At 47.1% G+C, this 21,227-nt stretch overlaps 1 protein-coding gene across 12 annotated transcripts in view; it reads left to right on the top strand.

The window, feature by feature from the left end:
* The window catches only part of gwl (serine/threonine-protein kinase greatwall), a 517,662-nt gene that overhangs the window by 125,669 nt on the left and 370,766 nt on the right, over positions 1–21,227 (top strand). For 9 of the 12 annotated variants that reach the window (XR_012884867.1, XR_012884871.1, XM_075869080.1 and 6 more), the window contains exon 5: positions 6,959–7,030. The exons of the other annotated variants lie outside the window; for them this stretch is intronic. Coding sequence is in view for 7 of the 9 variants with exons in the window: in XM_075869080.1 (XP_075725195.1) it covers positions 6,959–7,030 (72 nt within the window). In the remaining 2 variants the exon portion in view is untranslated. The remainder of the gene's footprint in view (positions 1–6,958; positions 7,031–21,227) is intronic. 12 annotated transcript variants of the gene reach the window in all.

Genomic DNA, 21,227 nt, shown 5'->3' with positions numbered 1-21,227 from the left:
TACTGGCGTTTTCACAATAGAATCTACCTTCTCTGGAAGCAGTGGGATACCATTGGTAGTCACCTTATGCCCAAGGAAGGTCAGCTCCCGAGCGTCAAAAATACATTCGTTATTTAGCTTCAAGCCTGCTGTCTTAATCTTCTGAAGGACAGCTTTCAAGTTCAGAAGGTGCTCATGGGCTGTCTTTCCAAATACAATTACATCATCGATGTAGAATAGGACTCCTGAACAGCCATCAAGAATCGTTGCCATCAACTTTTGGAAGGCTGCAGGGGCAGAAGCCAATCCAAAACACACTATTTTGAACCGGAACAGACCTTCATGGGTAATGAAAGCAGTGAGATCCCTGCTATCAAGGTGCAAGACAACCTGATGGTATGCAAAAGCCGAGTCTAGTTTAGAAAAATGCGTAGCACCTACAAGGGCGTGAAGAAGTTCCTCTGTGTGTGGTAATGGAAAACTGTCAGGAACAATGGCCTTATTTGGCCCACGAAGGTCGACACATAATGTGATACTGTCATCCTTCTTGGCAACAAAGACAATAGGAGAAACCCATTCTGAAGCGTCAATTCGTTCTATAATGTCGAGGTCCCTGAGACTGTGAACCTCAGCAGACACTTGTGCCCGAAGAGAAAAGGGAAGACTGCGAAGCTTCGAAGATACCGGCTCCACCTCTGGACGTATCTTAACATTGTGTACGAATCCCTTAGCAAGGCCAAGCTGACAATTGAAAAGCACAGAAAAGTCACGTTCTAGAGCTGGTGGAAGGCTCCCATAATTGTACCGCGTGTCCTCTGTACCAACGTCACAGGGGGCCTATTCTCAACTACACTTCTCTTAGGGGAAATGGACGTTTGGAGGCGCTGCAATGTCACACCTTCAATACGTATCTTAAGCGCCTTTATGCCATCAAGTCCATTCAAAGAAGTGCCTCGATGGACAACATAGAACAGGAGCTGCACACTCTGACCCTTGAAAATAACGTCGGCCCAAAAGCAGCGAGGCACAGAGATTGCACGTTTCGAATAATCAAGCGAGGAAACGCGGGGAGTAGGTAAGAGTGACACGTTAGGGAACCTGTCAGTGAACACTTCGTCGGAGAGGATAGAGACGGATGAGCCCGAATCAACTAAAAGTGTCAACCTGACATAAGAAATTTGCACATTTATGTGGAATCGCATCACGCGGCGAGTGATGGACGACCAGAACTTGCTCGGCATGATCGGGTGTCGAAGGAGCGTCGTCGCACTTTAGCTTATGGACAAACCCTTTCTTCAGAAACGTTTCTTTCAGAAACGGTTGCTTGCGCAAACCGTTTCTGGTTACAAATGGGTTGAAAGTGACCTTTCCGACGGTAGAATAAGCAACGCTGGCCTAGAGCTGGGCATCGAGACCATGAAGCGTTGTGGTTCCGGGAGCCACAACGAAAACAATGTGGTGAATGAGAAGGCCCACTCGGCGACGCATTTGAGACGCTATCATGCGTTGACGGACTATCCTCTGCTTTTGGGCATGCACTTCTTTTCTTTAATGAGTGTTTAGCATGCATATGTGAATGCTTCAAAACAGGCTGTACAGAAGCAGAAAACTCATTTAATTCTTCGCTCGCACGCTCAAACTGCAGTGCGACCTCAACTGCCCTAGTGAATGAAAGCGCAGAACCTTCAAGTAGGAGACGCTCGTGTACACGATTTGATAAAACGCCGGCCACAAACTGGTCCCGAAGAGCATCGTCCTCAGAAACAAAAGAACAAACTGATGCGAGCTCCCGTGACCTCGCGACAAAGTCAGCAACAAACTCGCCTGTACTTTGGTACCAACGATAGAACCGGTGGCGTTCTACAAAGACGTTGCTCGTTGATGTGAAGTGTTGCCTGAGTTCTGCGATGTCTACGTCATAGACATTCGATGCAGTTGGTGTCCCAGTTCCGTCGGGCTTGTCGGCAGACACGGTTGGCATTGTAGCTGCTTCCACTGGTAGCGTGTTGAAAATGCGCTGTCCCTCTGTTCCAAGGCAGTGGATGAGGATGGCCCTGCTTCGCTTTGGCGAAAATTCGGTAGCTCCAGAAGCAAGCAGGTACGTCTCGAACATGCGGTGCCACTGCTCCGATGGCACGGCTGGGCGGCCGGGGCTGAGCAGGAATGACGGTGGCGGGGTCAACCCAGAACAGTTCATGGTAGATGAACCCTGGTCATACTGGCCAAAAAATAGATCTGTGGAGCGGAGCCCGAAAACGGTTGCAAAGCAGCATTACTTGTAGTTTACCTCGTCACCATTGTAGTGTCTGCAGAGCGACCATGAACAGTCTGAAACATGGACTTGAAGCAAGCTTTATTTCTCAGGACACCTACATATATATACAGGACAGAGACACATACACAACGCCCCCTCTCGGGTACAAAGAACAGAACGAAACTGAAACTAAAATCACATTACAACAAATAGCTCGGTCATCTCTTCGGCGAAGAGCGTGACATTCTCGTTTAAAAGCTGCTAACAGGTTTTGACCAGCACTTCAGCCCTCTCCTCGCGAATGACGCTCGTGAATTTAGCGAGAAACCTGATGCGGAATATTTCCTAGGTTGTCAGTGTTCGTTCCTGGTTCTCCAACCATGTACGAGCGGCATCTTGTAAAGCAAAGTAAACATGACGAAGCTTATCTTCGTTGGTCCAGGTATTGAAAGCGGCAACTCGATCGAATGCTTCGAGCCAGCTTTCCGGTTCCTTGATTGGCGATCCGTGGAAGGTTGGTAGCTCCTTGGGGCAGGCTGCACGGGGGTTGTGATCGTTACTGCTGTTGATGTCGTGATCCGGGGCTGCCTTGTTTTTTAAGGAGGGGCCCATACTCTGGCTGCAGTCTCCTCTGCTCGCTCAGTGTTCGGCCTTGCCATCAGCAACCTCTTTGCCGCTTGGGCTAGGTTGTGGCTTGATGTGGGCGTCCGGAACATCAAAGAAGCAGCACCTCTACCAGATTTCACGAGGTCGTGACGTGACCGAAGGGAGCAGACTGCAGGTTGAAGATAAAACTGTTTATGTGGGCCGAACCTGTGGCCAGGAAACTGAAGGACAGATTACAGCAACACACAGACGCTGGTAGCGGCGAACAGAGCATCGGCCGACGATCTACTGACAAGCAGCGAAAGTGTTGGCATTTCTATATTTACCATCAAATATTCTGGCACTATCTTTAGCGGCGATGTTAACTGCGTCCTCCTGCGGTAGGCCCACGTGGTGAGTGAAGCGTTGGCAACGTCGCCTTTTGTGTGATCTTTTGTTATGTTGTTTAAGTGTATGGTAATTTTGTGTAATGATGATTGCGCATTGAAAACGATCGATGTATCGATTCGGCGGACGATATCGTCTATGTAATTTAGTTAAATAAATGTATGAGTGTTGTTTGGTATTGTACTGACTGCGTCTGCAGTGTCCGTTCACCCCAAGAGCGTGGTGCTCGCTCCCCATTTCGAGACCCCACACTGGCTGCCCAACGTGGGGCTCTTGGAGTATCGAACGACAGTTTTTGCGGTTCGGTGCAAGCTTTTGTTAGAGCCGGGGAAGAGTAGGCCTAGGGAGGGACTTCTCATTGCTAGCGTTGTTGTGAGCGAGGTGATTGGTATTTGGGACGTGTTTGAACTTGTCGACACTCGAGTTAAAATTTTTTTCTGCTCGCAAGTGTTTTTTTTTTTTTGTTGCTTGATTGGTTTTCAAGAACATTGAGTTGGGACGAGAGCCAGGCGGTCTGCATCCTGGGGTGAGCAAGGCCTAGAGCACGTGGTTTGTAGGCCAGGCCCGAAGCGAGTGAGTACGGAAGCCTCGTGGGTGGTCCGATTTTCTGGAAATAGCTTCTTCTCTTTTGGGCTCAGGGAGCCAGGCGTCGTTGCTGTCTGGTATTGCGCCTCAACGCCGGGGTGCCGTAACATCGTTCGGTAAGGTGGACGTCGATCGCTCGATAAGCTGCTGTGTGCGGCGAACGATAGGGCCAACTCGCAGAGTGGATGTTTCCTCGCGGCTGCCTCTTCTGCGCCTAGGCTGGGTGCTGGGTGTATGCCCGTTGTTGCCGAGCGACTTATTAGGCCTAAGGCTCTGCGCAGCCGCCTGTCGCACGTGGCACAACTAGGTGATCGTGGCGTTGAGGTGTTGCGCTCTGCTTCCTTCACTTTATTTATCTTGCGATGTACGAGTTACCAAAAGTGATTTTTGCTTTATTTTGATGGGCGTCTCAGCCGCCGCCGATGTGTTAGCTAGCAGTACTGACCATCGTACCACGTGGCCGAAAAGCCCGAAGCTCCCTTCCCTAGGCCCTGCTCCATTGTTTCTGTCCAGTGTTTCGGAATGTACGCAGCGGGAGTGTTGTAATCCATGGCTGGCTGTCTTCTGCACATGTCAGCGCCGCTGGCCAGGAATGCGGTCGGGAGGTCAGGCGATAGAGATGCCTGGGACCTGCATAACTGCCTGCAGTCCGGCGCCCTCGTGAGTGCTGGTCGCAACCGGCAGACATGTCAGCGCTAGTGACGGTTCGTCACGCCAACGGCAACGTTGCTGTTGCGGGACCGGTACTGAGGTGAAGTCGAGCCGGACAATGCAGCAGTGTCGACCGGCCGCGGTATCATGGTGCAAGGATATTATGAAGAAACATGTGATGTCATTTTTTTGTTAAAGCTTGTGTAGCTGATCTCTCTGGATATGGTTTTATTTAAGATTAGGGGATGTGAGGGTGCTGACACCCCCTGTAAAGTTGTTTGCGCCATGTTGTGCAAGTGTCTCGCCCAAAGCCGCTTTTCGAGGTGACAATCACTGGGCGGTAGGTGGCGTTGTATTCGAGTTGACCACCACTATCGTCATCATCATCATGGTGTAGTGCCGGTGATGACCCCTGGCAGAAAGCAAGCTTTGGTGGCAGACGAGAGTTGAGCGAGTCTCTTCTGTGCGTGGCGATTGCCGCGAACTGTTGTCTCTCGCGGTAGGTCTGCTGTGGACGGCACCGAGGGCCGCCTGCGGTAGGCCCACGTGGTGAGTGAAGCGTTGGCGACGCCGCCTTTTGTGTGCTCTTGTGTTATGTTGTTTAAGTGTACGGTGATTTTGTGTAATGATGACTTCGCGTGTTGATAACGATTGATGTATCGATTCGGTGGACGATATCGTCGCTGTAAATTAGTTAAATAAATGTGTGTGTGTTGTTTGGTATTGTACCGACCACATCTGCTGTGTCCGTTCACCCTAAGAACGTGGCGCTCGCTCGTCATTTCGAGACCCCACAAAGTCTATGGATGAAAAGTAGCGTGCGTTTTGTTGTCTATTCAATGAATCATCATTACGCGGCAGAGTGTAGACTTCCTTCTTTGTGATCTGAATGAGCTTCCGGTAGTCGATGCAGAAACGCAAGCTGCCGTCCTTCTTTTTGAGGAGTACTACCGATGATGCCTAAGAATTGTTAGATGGCCAATAACACCATCTTCTAGCATCGTTTTCACCCGTTTTTGAACTGCCTCACGCTCCTTTGGGGCGACTCGATAAGGTTTTTGCTGGATTTGGTGTCGGAATCTGTGATAACGCGGTGTTTCATCAGTGCCGTTTGATCAACTTTTGATGTGGATGAGAAGCAGCCGAGGAACTTGTTGATCAGCATGAGACGGCGATCTTGCTCAATGGGAGATAACGTTGGACCAACGTCGGCAGGTGTCGGTGTAGTGATAGTGGACGCTGCTGCTTCCTCCACTAAATGACAATCTTCTGTTTGAGAGAGTTCGTCGAAATAGGCAATAGCCGTGCCTTTAAGTATGTGTTGGCGTTCTCTGCTGAAATTTGTCAATAAGAGCTCAGCGCATCTGTCAATAACAGTGATGACAGCCCTGGCAACAAAAATGCCGCTAGTGAATGCGAGCTCCTTGATGTGTTCAGCGATGCCAGTACCGTTTTGTAAGATGTCACAGTGCACTGATACGAGGGAACAACTTCGTGGCAGCAGTATGAGGTCGTCATCGGCAATGCGGAAGCAAGGTGGCTGGTGTTCCTCATCTGTAGCAGTGTCAGAGCTTATAGCGAACATTACGCTTTTGTCATGGATGTCAATCACAGCCCCGTGTTCGCGCAAGAAATCCATTCCCAATATGAGCTGTTTACAGCACTCGTGAAGAAGGACGAGGGTGGTGACAAAGGTGGAACTAGCGATGAAGAGTCAGGCTGTACATTCTCTAACCGGTGTCATCAACTGAGCTCCTGCAGTTCTTACATTGGGTTCGTGCCGTGGCATCTTCACCTTCTTTAGCCTCTCGGCTAGCTGTAGGCTTATTATAGAAAAGTGGGAGCCGGTGTCCACAAGAGCCGTCACTTGGTGGCCGTCAATGTGAACAACGAGGTCAGTGTTGATAACGTCGGTTACGTCTGCACTTGTTTTATTCGTCGGATTAGTCGTTGCTGTCGTCGTCTTCGGCATCGGTGGCTTCGAGCTGTCATATGTCAGCAATGGGGGCTGTTTGGAAGTTCGATTATTGGCAACCCCACCCCCCAAGGTCACTGCGTCTAGTTTCTCTGCCTCGGGCTAGGAGACCTGCCCCTGGTGACGTGGGCAAAACTGCGACGATTAGGTGAACTGCCTCGCCCATCAGATGGAGAACGGGACCCGGGCCTCATTGGATTCTGCGGCGGTGTGCTCATAGGAGTGTCGTTGTACGTGCATCGATCGTCGTACGTAGCTTAATCATTGTAGTGAGGAAATATCGAGTACTGAGCGTTGCGATAACGGCAAACTCCGCAAACGTGCCCAGCTTCGCCACAATGAAAGCATACTGGTCGACGGTCAGCGGTGAGCCATAAACCTTTTTTACGCTGATAGGTAAGCGGGGACTCAATATTGAACCACGTTGTAAGCTTCACATTTTGGCTAAATGGCATTCGTCTTGTCGGCGAGATCGGTGAGGTTGGGAAAGTCATCGACGCTGAGAGCGGCTGTGTTTGCAGGGTTGGTGCTGGTCCAGTCATTGGAGTTTGCTGTGCCGAAGGGGCGATGACGGGGCGTCGGACTGCATCAGCGTAAGTAAAATATCATCGCACATCATCATAGCCAGATGAAGAGAGAGAGCCTGGACAACATCGGCGACAAAAGACAATGCCGACGTCGGTTCGGTTGCTGGAATTAAACCAAGCTACCGGAGCTCCTCCCTCAAAATCTCCCGGATGACTTCACGCAGAGGCCTGTCATTGTCGGAGAGGCTCGCCGCAGCCGTAAGAGAACTACTCGCTCGAAAGTTTACCGGGTACTGCTGGCGGTACCATTGCTGTAGGGCCCGTTCAATAGCTGTGGCTTTTTTCTGTGATTTCTCACAAGCCCAGCAAACAGTTGCTCCTTCACGCCTCACATTAGGTACCGCAACTTCCTGTCTTCCAGGATCTCGGGATCTGCCCTGCTGAAACAATGGGTCATGTCCTCGGCGAACATAGCAATGCTCTCATTTGGTTTTCGAATTCGAGCTTCCAAGAGATGTTTCGCATTCTCCTTTCTGTCGAGACTAGTAAAGGTGCAATCAGCTGGTTGCGGAAATCGTCCCACGTAGCCATGCGTCTTTCTCTGTTGATGTACCACGTCTGGGCGTTTTCTTTCAGGTAGAAGTACACTTTCACGAGCTTGTCTTCTGGGGTGGCCCACGGTTGTAATTCGCACAGCGTTCGAACTGGTCCAGCCAGTCTTTGGCGTCTTCATTGGTCTCACCATGAAAGCAATCAGGAATCATAGGATTTTGAAGTGTCATGTGCGATGGAGCGTCAGTAGCATGGTGGCTGAAGGAGGCAAGTGATTTCTGGCAGTTTCTGACAAGGTATTGAGCTCGGGAGCCAGGCCTCGCAGACGGCGACTGAAATGGCGGACTGGTGTGTTGACGGGTGGTAGCGATTCCGGGCTCGAATGTCGGGTCCACGAAGAAGTGCCAAGCATGAAGACTACCCCGCATCTCCACCAGTGGGACGACGCAAGATCGACGAGCACACAAAGCGCCTCAAACAAATAAGCTTTATTGATCACGAGAAAAAGACTGCAACGAATTCTTCGTCTTTTGCCCTCGGCCAAGGACCCTCGCGCTGCTTTGTTTTCATTTCATTTCATTTATTTATACTGTTAGCCCAGAAGTGGGCCGTTACAGGGTGGAAGTACAAACAATTATTTGCAAAAAAGAAGTACCGTACAGGTCTCGAGATAATTTCTCGGTATTATTGTGACCAGCAACTCGAAGTTATACATAACATACATAAATGGAACACACATGCGATGCAATACATACGCGCAGAACAGCACATGACGTCGCCACCACTAGCACATACGCGTGGCAATATTGTTTTGGCTTAAATGGGTAAATGCTACAATGATGACATAGCGAATCGTCGCGTAGGGATTCGTGGAGGCGCTACCTTGGTTATGTGGAATCGCATGCTTCAGCTGGCTACCAGAATCAATTCTTTCAAAAGTCAATTCTCTCTCTATGTGTGTAAATTCATTTTGTACAACAGTTCATCACACGCAGAGTTCACACAGCACACATTTCATCGTGTACGAATGTGTGCTGCGCTGACCTACAGATCTTTGCAATAGAGTTTGATTGATATGTGGGGTTTAACACCCCAAAACCACCATATGGTTATGAAAGGCATCGTAGAGGAGAGCTCCGGAAATTTTGACCACCTGGGGTTCTTTAACATGCTCCCAAATTCGAGAACAATGGGGCCTACAGCATTTTCGCCTCCATTGAAAATGCAGCCGCCACAGCCGAGATTTGATCCCGCGAGCTGCGGGTGAGCAGCCGAGTATCTTATCCACTAGACCACCGCGGCGGGGCAGCAATAGAGTTTGAGGCAAAGGCACCCATGTGTGTAGGCAGGGGGGACAGTATAGAAAAAAAGGGAGAATAAAAAAGAGAGGAAGGATAATACGAGCTCAGACGGCATGCAAGCTAGTATATGAAAGCTTGCAGTAAACACAATCATCATGCCAGCATCAATACAGATCACAACTTAGAGAAGTGCTTTTTCGAATATGCGTCCGAGTCATTGACGGCAACAGAAGCAAAACAAAGAAGTGAAGGATAGGGAGACAGCAGCCGGCTGAGGTGCCATTGAGGGGGAAAAAAATCCCTTGTAAGAAAGGGTATGCCTCCATTCTAGTGCTACATGACAGATATCGTGGCATATAGTTGTGGTTACACGTAGAATAGAGAAAAAACTTCGGAGCAACACATTCAGAAGAGAATTATAGGCACGCTGCTTATCAATGTACCCTGCCTGTAAATAGCTAAGCTTTTTTGAATTGATGCTTTATTGTTGAATTCGAAAGCTTGAAAAACAGCATGTCGACGAAAATCTGGTTTATTTTCGTTAAAGGACGCAATTCCATTCCCATTACATTCCATGCAAAATGCACCTAATTTCATTGCCATTCCATTCTGGTGTCGCAAAAATGTGGGACTATTCCATATTCATTCCGATTCTGAAATGGCAATCCACAACACTGGTGTGGAGTTGCAAAGGGACTACTTTAAGGGGGGATTAGGTTTCTAATGCTCCAGCTATGCCAGTGTTTTTTTCTTCTGCCAAAGGTCAAATACTTTCCGAACAGACCTAGTATGTTGCTCAGCAGATGAATGAAAGTTGAGAGAAGTAATAAAACGCACAAACGGGTAGTGGGTGTATATTTACTTTCCTTTTTTCACTTTGAATTGCAGTCAGCTTCATCGATTTACTCGTCACGGACAGCTCCGTACGGCCCTGAATGCCGGGGCCGTGTTTGTTTTTCTCGGGGACCAACTCGAAGCTCCGCCCACTGGTGCAGGATCGCTCGGACGCATGTTCTTTTTTCGCGAGCCTGGCGGCCTGCCGGTGGCCCGGGACCATCCAAACAATTTCTTTCAAGCAGCTGGCAGACGACAGTTCGATGCGCATGCTGTGCGGCCACCTTATGTTAGACATGGGAAATTTTCGATGCGCTACTCTCTTTTTGCTTTTCTGTCCGCTTCTCGCATGTTTCTGGATTTCGCATTGTCAGCGCACCCAGTTTTTGTCATCAGTGTTCTGAGCCTCGTCGAGCATGTGCGTATTCCCGAAGGTCGGGCAAACACGCGTTATGCTTGCTAGGAAAAACAGAGGTAGAACGACCGCGCCGGTCTACGATGCGCACGCGCTCTATAGTTCACTTACATTATTTCTGTTGCATCACAACAGAAATAGGTATAATTCACTATCTAACAGCTGTTTAGGTTACAAATGGGTCAGCGTTGTGGCCTGTGTTTTAGCTATGGAGGAAGCAGACAGCATAGCCAGGCATAGCAGACGCCACAGCGGATGCAGTCAGCATCAAGTGCGCAGATAGCCCGAGGCCGCTCGGGCTGGCTCGGGACTTTTAGATCACGTGCATGTGACGTAGCCACCTGTGAGCCGAGGCGTCCGCGGCCGTTCGCGAGTGATCCGGGACTTGGTAAATCGATGAAGATGAGGGAGATATCCCACACTTCTTGGCTTCCGTTTTGCATGCGTTCATCTCGCCGTTCCCGCATCATGCCAGCGCTAGTCCTGACAACACTTGACATGTTTTCGGTGCATCCTACATGACAGTGGTGCGACGCGGTGTATCACAAAAAGATTCTTGATCCTGGCCGGCACCTACAAACGTATGCACACTGTGGAGAAACAGGGGATACACTACCGAAAATGCTAAAATGACACCACATTGATGGCGTACATGCTTTAGCAGTCTGGGGCACGTCATGCACACATGGCCTTACGTACGCTATATGTGCCGATGTGTATGTGTCGCGTGACCCTCCGGCTCCGATTCCAAAGAGAGCAAGGAAAAAGTTGAGCTTGCAGCGGCTACATGGGGTGAGTGGAAAGGGCTTCAAGTTTGCATTCTCGCAATACGGCTTCATGGCTCATAGCGAATCAATTTGAAGAATGATTGCGAAACAATGCACTTCATTCGGCATGCAAAAACTTCCATTGTCTGACTACAGTTTTTTTTGTGACCTTAAAGGGGCACTTTAAGCAAATTATAAACAAAACATCTTTCTTTCTTTTTTTGATCCACCCTCTGGTGATTCTCCAATGCACTCGCTTTCGTCTTCAACTCTCTCTCCCTTATTTAGGGCTCCAGAAATAGCGCCATTTTCTTTTGTCACCTCTCCTCCTCCTTCTTCCCTATCCACTGGTGACACATAGAGTATGACTGTGGCCATGTCCCATCTCACCGCTGCTAGTGGTTGTTGTTCGGAAGTCGGTGGAACTAAAGTGGGTGTTTAAACCTGATAGAGTTAGGAAAAGTCAATGTGACCCTGTGACATAAATAATGGTCTTGAACTGCCCTCGAAAACTTGGTGCAGAAGACTGAGGCGCAAAAACATATCGTGAAGCAGGAAGAGCAGGAGAAAAGACAGAACAGCGCCAACTACCAGCCGTTTAATGACCGTCTAGGAAACGCACAGGAAAGAAGACAAAACCGCGCATGCGTGTACAGCCAACAAACATCACACAGCGTCATGATCAAGGCACTAAGTTGTCCAAAAAATGCATTTCTGTTGCGTACAACACAATAGATGTATCACTGATACAATCGGGCTCTTTCTTTTTGATAAAATAGGCTTCCAAGAGCTCTCTAGCTGTTTGTTTTTTGCTCCTACCAAGAATCGCCGTTTTTTTAAACAATGGCACACATCCACAGGCTTTACAGTGCATTGGAAGATGCGCATGATCACTTTTGCCTAAACAATTGGCATGCTCCCTCAGTCTGTCATTAATGCAACGCTCCGTTTGACCAATATAGAACTTGCCACAGCCTAGGGGAGTCCCATATACTACGCCTTTTGCGCAGCGCCTAAGAAGTCTTGTGTGCTGCTTCTGGCAGCCCCTCTGCTCATCGCATGTGATACGTGGGCACAATTGAGCAAGTTTGTTGGGAGCTGAAAAAACTACTGGAACGCCGCCACCTTCTTGAGGTTATGGCTCACACGGTGTATATACGGGACCACCTCAGGCTTAACCCACTCTCTCTCCCGCGGGCACGCATATGCATTAGACACTCTGCCTTTCACCCTCTGCAGCAGGGATTCCACCACGGAACTAACTACGGACTGAGGGTAGCCGGCCTTGGAAAGTCTTTGAAGTTGACGCATAAAGCTAGCTTGCATAACATGCTCACACGATCTGCGTAGTGCCAACTCTAAGCAAAGTATAGCGATTCCGCGTTTCAGTCTTTGAATGCCCAGAATCGTAAAGTAACCACTCCTTCTTACTCCGAGGGAGGTACGCACAGCATACGTGACCAGCCGAAATTGTCAGGTTAATGTCCAAAAACTGCAAGGAGCTATCTTCCGGAAGTTCATTAGTGAACATGAGCCCCTTAGCATTTGCTCTAACAACATCTAAAACCTGCTCAACCATCACAGGAAAAGGAAAAGGGTATCTATTGTCCATAACAACTAAAAAATCACCTACATATCTAAATACTTTGAGAACATTTGGATGAGATAAAGTAAAAACACTTTGTAGTGCGTGGTCGAAGGATGATAAAAAGACGTAACATACAATCGGTGCTACCCGTGACCCAATGCAAATGCCCTTCCTCTGTAAAAACATGCCATGTTCAAAAGAAACGAAAGTGTGGTTGAGATATGCTTCTAAGAGGGTAACAAATTTAGCGGATGACATCTCCGTTTTAGACACAAAGGTGGCTTCACCACTATCTTCTATACTCTGCTTAACAGCCCGAAGTAGCTCCGGATGCGGAACCGAGTAAGAAAGGTCACTTACATCTACGGAAAAAAGGTTGCCTGTTTCATGGTTTCCTCGGAAAAACCCAAATACTTCATCAGAACTTTTTGTCAAGAAAGGGTCATAATAACACGAGATATTATCCACAAAAAGCGAAAGTTAAAAAGGCTGCGGAGGAAAAGAAACCATAGCTCCGAGGATATAGCACGTGTACGAAAAGAATTGAAGAAACACTTGTTGGAATCTATGCGCGCTTTTTTTGGTCAAAAGTTGAGTTCTTTTATTAAACATTCACCTCGCAAGTTCTGGCTTTATATGTCCGATCGGCGCGATAAAATTGACCAGCTGAAACGTGGAAATGAAATTGTGACGAAGAATGTTGATATTGCAGATAGTCTTAACATTTTTTTCAGTCAGTTTTTACAAGGCGCAGATGTGACACTGAAACGGAGGATGTAATATGCCACTTATCTGAGCCGATAGGTGAGTTTACTATCAGTCGAGAAGGAGTATTGAATAGTCTATTGTCTATTGATTCCAAAAAAGCATGCAGGCCTGATGAAATACCCGCTCCTTTTTTGCAGCGTTATTTTGAGTGGATATCTTACTACTTAGAAGTTATTTTTCAAAAGTCTATTTGTACTAGTTCAGTGCCATCGGACTGGCGCACAGCTGCAGTTGTCCCTGTGTTTGAGAGTGGTGATCGGTTGTCCGCCAATAATTACCGTCCCGTATCGCTCACATCTATCTGCTGCAAAATATAGGAACATGTCATTGTCAAGCATATGATCGCATTCCTAGAAAATAAAAATTACTATTATCCTTATCAGCATGGCTTTAGGAGTAAAGTCTTGACTACAGCACAGCTTATCGAAACTATTCATGACTTTGCGACAGCTTTAGATATGGATGAACAAATGGATGTCATCTGCATAGATTTTGCTAAGGCCTCCGATAAGGTACTTCACGACAGATTACTGTATAAGCTTCACTGCGCTGGACTAAGCCAACTTTTACTTAATTGGAATAAAGCCTACCTAAATGACAGGAAGCAATTCATGAAAATTTATAACTCTATGTATAGCCCACTAGAAGTGTTTTCTGGTGTTCTACAAGGCTCAGTTCTTGGGCCCTTATTGTTTCTAATATATGTCAATGATATTGCAGATATAGCAAAACGCCATGTTAAGCTCAAACTGTTTGCTGATGATTGTTTAATTTACGCGCGAGTGACTGGTAGGAAGGACCAATTGAACATTGTCGAATGTCTAAAGGAATTACACTCATGGTGTGAAGCTTTGGGAATGGAAATGAATTATTCGAAATCTACCGTCAACCACATTTCTAGGAAAAAAAACGATAATACCATTTGAATACTGTACCGGGAATCACACCTTGTTGACAGTTAATGCGTTTAAGTACCTAGGTCTCACAATAACGCATAACCTAAAGTGGCACACACATATTGATAATGTTTGCTCTAGGGCCTCACAAAAATTGTACATATTAAGAAAAAAACTGCAGGCTGCTAGTATGGACGTAAAACTTCTTGCTTTTAAAACTTTCATACGGCCGATACTGGAATTTGCCAGTATTGTCTAGAGTCCCCCCCAAAAAGTGCTTGTAAATAAACTTGAACGCATACAACGGCTTGCAGCTCGCTTTATATGCTCAAAATATAAGCAAAACGATGCAGTCACAGAAATGCTACAACTATGTGATCTGGAGACGTTCCACAACCGCAGACGCAAAAATAGATTAAGGTTTCTTTTTCAATTCTTAGAAGGTGAGTTCAAAATTAGCAGAAATGACTACATAGAACAACCTGGGAAACAAAGCAAGAGGGCAAATCATACACGAGTACTGCAACCTTATTTTGCACGAACGAAGGCATACCGCCATACTTTCTTCTCCGGTGTCATTGAAGATTGGAATGGGTTACCAAGTAACATAGTCAACGCGGGTGATGTTAATGAATTTGTGCATTTACTTGATTTACATTTATGTGATTTATTGTAAATATTATTACGATTGTTATTCGTTGCATTGCAAATTAGGGTGTGTGTCTTTCGTTTTTCGTTTGGAATGCAGAGCTTTCACGGATTTGTATATATGTATACCTGGTTTATCATTGGGAGATGTATAGTTATATCCCCAATTTGTTTGTACAGTGTGTCGTACCTTTCCTGTAATTACCCTCAATAGAGGGTTGACAGTATTTCTAAAATAAAAATAAATAACTTCAAGAAGTTTTAGGGCTTTGAGCAAAAAACTGCTAACCTGATATTGCCAAGTTCCACGCTCACTAATGATGGTGTGGAAAGGTACGTCGGCTTTATGCATCTTAGCACTGAAGAAAGCAGTAAGGGAATTCTTTTTGCTTCTGCTTATCTGTTTAGCCAAAGATTCGCACCCAATTTCTTCACACAAAGAGACAACATTTCTCTTGACTTTAGATAGCCTCACTTCTACAGGCTTGAGGTTCTTGTTGATAGCTTCTCTTGCTTTTTCATTATAGGTGTTCCTGGATAAGGCCACAAACCCACCTTCCTTATCTGAAAGCATCAGAGAGAGTTCATTGTCTTTAAAATATGTCACTACACGTTGCAACACACACACTTGTCGCCCAGAATCAGCTTTCGGGGCAGCTTTGTGTAGACTGTCAACGCCTTCCAGCAGGCAGCGTTCACATTGTTCTTGTGGCGCCTTCCTTGCTGATTGCCGATGCCACGCAAGAAGGTCCTGTGCCGCAACTTTAGGCTCTAGGCCATTTTTAGGACCCTTATTGAGGAGATATACTATATTATCATCAGCAATGGTATCCCCTATTATTCTTAGCCTCTCGGTGCGCTCTTTTTTGGTAAATGTCTTGGTCATACTCCTCAGCAGACAGGATAGCATACAGCTCCACGTACTTTCGATGGCAGTACTCATCACCTTGCGGTAGTCTTTTAGCTTCCTGGTAGCCACCCATGTAGGAAAATTGGTGTGGCACAAGCACCTGAGAATGTCGTTGAACAACCTCACTTGGCGGTCCAGCTCAGAACGCCAAATCTTGACCATTCTTCTTATGTGACCCCACGAAGGAATAAAGGCGCCGAATAGTGAAGTGACTCCACGGAGCGGGATTCCTTTTCTAATGCAAAATCCTAGATTACGTGCTTGGCATGTCGCCGCCACGATGTTCTGACACACCGTGTACGCATCAGGGAGACTTGAAGACATAGTATGTCCGATCCAAAGGGAACCGGAGCCCACTGCACGAGAAAGTTATTTCTAAAGGACTTGTTTTTGGGCTAGTTGGTGCATACTTTGTGCAGAAGACTGAGGCCCAAAAAACATATCGTGAAGCAGGAAGAGCAGGAGAGAAGACAGAACAGCGGCAACTACCAACTGTTTAATGACCGTCTAGGAAACGCACAGGAAAGAAGACAAAACCGCGCATGCGTGCACAGCCAACAAACATCGCAAAGCATCATGATCAAGGCACTAAGTTATCCAAAAAATGCATTTCTATTGCGTACAACACAATAGATGTATCACTGATACAATCGGGTTCTTTCTTATTGATAAATTAGGCTTCCAAGAGCTCTCTAGCTGTTTGTTTTTTGCTCCTACCAAGAATCACCGTTTTTTTCAAACGATGGCACACATCCGCAGGCTTTACAGTGCACTGGAAGATGCGCATGATCACTTTTGCCTAAACTGTTGGCATGCTCCCTCAGTCTGTCATTAATGCAACGCCCCGTTTGACCGATATAAAACTTGCCACTCCCAAGGGGAGTCCCATATACCACGCCTTGTGCGCAGCGCCTAAAAAGTCTTGTGTGCTGCTTCTGGCAGCCCCTTTGCTCATCGCATTTGATACGTGGGCACAATTGAGCAAGTTTGCTGGGAGCTGAAAAAACGACTGGAACGCCGCCACCTTCTTGAGGTTATGGCTCACACGGTGTATATACGGGACCACCTCAGGCTTAACCCACTCTCTCTCCCGCGGGCACGCATATGCATTAGACACTCTGCCTTTCACCCTCTGCAGCAGGGATTCCACCACGGAACTAACTACGGACTGAGGGTAGCCGGCCTTGGAAAGTCTTTGAAGTTGACGCATAAAGTTAGCTTGCATAACATGCTCACTCGATCTGCGTAGTGCCAACTCTAAGCAAAGTAGAGTGATTCTGCGTTTCACAGTCTTTGAATGCGCAGAATCGTAAAGTAACCACTCCTTCTTACACCGAAGGAGGTACGCACAGTATACGTGACCAGCCGAAATGACCAGCACAGCACCGTAGCCAGCACAGCATACATGACCAGCCGAGATGTTGGATGCAAAGGCTCCCTCATGCGGACGTTCACGAAAAAGGGCAGACCGCGAGCACGTCGCAGCTGGAAATGGGGAGCTTTGACACGCTTGTCAGAAAAAAATCCCTTGCGACTATGCTGCGCACTCTCGTGATAGCCACTGGGCCTGGTCATGAGAGTTTGGGCAAACCTCGTACGCCTAGGCCTCCGGCAAGTGTGGCTTGGCGTGATATGACCACGTCAAGCACTAGGCACCGCTGTTTGGCTTGTCGTACGGTAGTACTGAAGCTAACACACAGGTAAACATGCCGCCGGGTATGCCGAGGCACCCACTCGGGCTACAGTCCGACAATTCTTTAAGCGGACGCGAGCGAAAGAAAAACACATGCTTATCGAGCGCCAACCAAAGAGGAGAGAACTTTCTCGGCGCGCACGTGACTTGGTCCCGAGACTCTCGTAGCACGGGCAGAATCGAGAACACGCACTGTCACCAGAGCACGGGAGAAAAAAAAAAAAAGGAGCGGCGGTGCGGTGAAAATGCCTGCGAAATGGTCGTAGGCGTGCCTCTGATCTCAACAAGTGTTATTTGCACAGGATGGTGCTGCCAATCAGATGCACCCAGAAGGCCTGCACAGATATACAGGAGACTAGCATGACGTAGGTTTGGGCAAGTTGGTGCTCACTTGATTCGAAACACACAAGTGCTATGAACAGGAACATCAACTTTCAACTAAGGTTTATTGAGCATACGTGGAAATTTATAATGGCGACCAGCTCTCTTGCGTCTAATAAAGGTCATGCGTAGTGTTCCTAGCTCCATGCAACTAAGTTCACTGTATGTGCGGCCATCGCTGTGTACTGCTTTCCTTTGAGCTACGGTTCGGTCTACAAAGGACAAATGGAGATATGCTTCAATGAAAGTACAAGAGAGCATAATTTGTCAGTTAAAAATAATGCTGGTGGCCACCTTGCAAAGCAATGTCAAAGGTGTGGACGCATTCTGAAGTCGGCGCGCATTGCTTTTCTCACACGTTCACAAGACAGTGCAGAAAGAAAAATCTTAGAAGCATACCACATCGACAAGTCCAGTGATAAGTGTATTAGTGTACTTTCTATCGCACTTCGTGATAAGGTAGCCACCTTCATAGAAGTTTATCTGCAGACTTCTACTCTTTGACATGCAGTTTTGTGCTGTTAGGTTTTGTTTCTATTGATGATTAGGTTTTTAAAGATTGCTAGGAGTACATGGCTTTTTTAACCTCTTAATGCCTGAATTATGTAAATGCTGAAAAAAAAGTTGATTGTTTTCATTTTCCAGCTTAAACAGCAATCATTAAATGATTCTCCAGTTAAATTATCTAAAATACAACTTTTTTGCATACGTTTATATATGTCGCGAATTCTCCATATGCCACAGAAGTAAGAACCTTGCAACAAAAAAACGTACTGCAGGGCTAGGTAGCATGTCGGGTGCCACTTTTCGGGTGTGTACACACCATATAAAACTTCATTATTGATGACAGAACTAGCGTCAGGTTAGAAAGATTAAGAAGTGAGAGCTGTACCATGCGCTGTGCACTCTTTGCCATCAGCTACAAAAGAATTGGTTTTAGCATAAAATACCTTACACGATACACCAGTAGATATTTTTTTTTGTTCAGAAAGCTACGTTCTTTGTAGCTACTTGACAGACGGCATTAAAGGCATCATGCATTCCGTGACTTGCTTTCTCGAAGTTTTTTGGTGTGTTGTGAATTCGGAACACTCGTCACTAAAGGATTAATAACCTAGCTATGATACGTAGAGCTAGGCAAGCGAGATGGCGCCAGCTCAGCAACAACCAAAACTGACTTAGTCTTTTTTTTTTTTCTTTTATGCAGCAATGTTGTGGCAGCTGTTGTGTATCAATATCTCGTTCTCCACTGTTTTTCTGATGCATATTGTTTAAGCATGGTTAATGACAATTTGTTTGTTTTCTATTGCTTGACACGGTGCTTTGCTGATCAAGCTTTGTTCTTGGTTTCATCTGTTGTCAAAACTGTTTCTTTCACTCTTACTGTTTTTGGTTAAAAAGGGCCGTGCGACACGATTCGAGCATCTCTTTTTTTATCAGCCCGTCTGGTGCGATCGTGCCGATATTGCTGTGCAAGTGGCAATGCTGAAATCCAAGCTGTAATAATTTTAATTCACGGGGCAAATTATCTTGATTGTGGATTGTGGCGACACACATCAGGTAATATTGCGATAGCAAATATATGGTCACTCTTGGCTGTATTTTGTAGCCGGCATCGACATCCACGTCATTCACTGTATATGCATACGTATATATATATATATATATATATATATATATATATATATATATATATATATATATATATTATGAGACCACATCCGGTACGGCAGCAACCAGGTTATCTTTTTAATCCAGACGCACGAGCCAGAGAGACAGCCCGCGTGACATACGATGATGATCACTACAATGGTTTTGTCATACAGATGAAGATGAAGTACATAGTCAGTGCTCAGACTATTTTCCACCCTTCGCGAAAGAAGGCAGCAAGTTAGAAAGGGTTGGGACGCCGAATATATCGTTTCAGTCGAGAGACGTGGGCGATCTCGGTGTGGCGGCGACGGTGATCAGGAGCCGCGTTGACAGGAGCAACGCGATAGTTGACTTCAGATGTTCATTCCAGGACGGTGTATGGACCGAGATATCGGTGAAGGAATTTTTCGCAGAGCCCAGGTACACGAACAGGTGTCCACAAAAGGACTTCGTCGCCTGGGCGGAACACAACAACTCGACGCTTCGCATCAATGTCGATTTTCCTCTTGTCCTGAAGGGTAGCAGTGTTGGCGCGGGTGATTTCACGGCAGCGGGCGACGCGAGCGGCGAACTCTTCCGGGAGAAATGAAGATGGATTGGAAGATGTGGACAAAAAGGTGGTGTCCAGAACAAAAGTCGGTACACGGCCATACACGAGAAAAAAAAGGGCTGAAATTCGTCGTACGCTGTATGGCAGTGTTTTATGCGAACGTGACGAAAGGAAGTATTGTGTCCCTGTTTTTGTGATCTGGTTGCACGTACATAGAGATCAAGTCGGACACAGTTCAGTGAAAACGCTCAGTCAGACCATTAGTTTCTGGGTGATACGCTGATGTGGTCTTGTGGATGGTGTTAGAGGCCTGTAAGACTTCAGCAAGGACATGTGAAAGAAATGTCTTGCCACGGTCACTAAGGAGCACACGCGGTGTGCCATGTCGTAAAATAATGGCGCGAAGGAAAAAATCGGCTACTTCAGCGGTAGCACCAGATAAATGAGCTGCCGTCTCCGTGTAGCGAGTAAGGTGGTCTACGGCAGTAACAATCCAACGGTGACCGGCTGGCGTAAGCGGAAGAGGTCCGTCTATGCCCCCAAATTCAAAGGGAGTGGACGGGTACGACAGTGGTTGCAATGGCCCCGCGGGAAGAGACGTGGTACGTTTTCGGTGCTGGCATGACGCGCAGGAAGCGACGTATTTGGCGACTGAAGTGGAGAGGCCAGGCCAAAAGCAGCGAGTCTTGAGGCAGTCGTAGGTCTTGTGAAACCCTAAGTGGCCAGCTGTCGCATCGTCATGAAACGCTTGTAGAACTTCTAGACGAAGCGAGCGAGGAATGACGGGAACCCATTGGTTACCGAGAGGATGGTAAATTTGCCGACATAATGTTCCCTCTTGAAGCTTGAAACGGGCAAGTTGTCGTCTTAGGCGACTGTTTGGAGCACGCGATAAGTTAGTGAGCCGATCGATGATTGTGCGGCAGTAGGTATCGGCATGTTGGAGCGAGGCGAGATCTGTGAACGAAAGAAGGTCCGCGAAGGCAACTAACTGTTTCGAAGCAGCAGCCGTCTGTTTGGTCACTTTAACGGGCGGTGACGAACAGATGGAAGGTGACACTTCGGCGCTTTGCGAGAGCGGGCAACGGGACAAAGCGTCGGCATCTTGGTGCTCTCGGCCCGACCTATATGTGACGCTGTAGTCATACTCTTGCAATCGTAGTACCCAATGGCCAAGGCGTCCCGGCAAATTTTTGAGAGACGATAACCAACACAGAGCATGATGGTCAGTCGCTATTGTGAATGCCGGCCGTATAAGTAAGGACGAAACTTTTGTATGGACCACACGATGGCGAGACATTCTTGCT

Source organism: Rhipicephalus microplus, chromosome 1 (genome assembly GCF_043290135.1).
Source record: "Rhipicephalus microplus isolate Deutch F79 chromosome 1, USDA_Rmic, whole genome shotgun sequence".
In the NCBI taxonomy this organism is placed as follows: domain Eukaryota; kingdom Metazoa; phylum Arthropoda; class Arachnida; order Ixodida; family Ixodidae; genus Rhipicephalus; species Rhipicephalus microplus.
The sequence above is the reverse complement of the archived record's forward strand: the minus strand, read 5'-3'. Positions and strand labels throughout refer to the sequence as shown.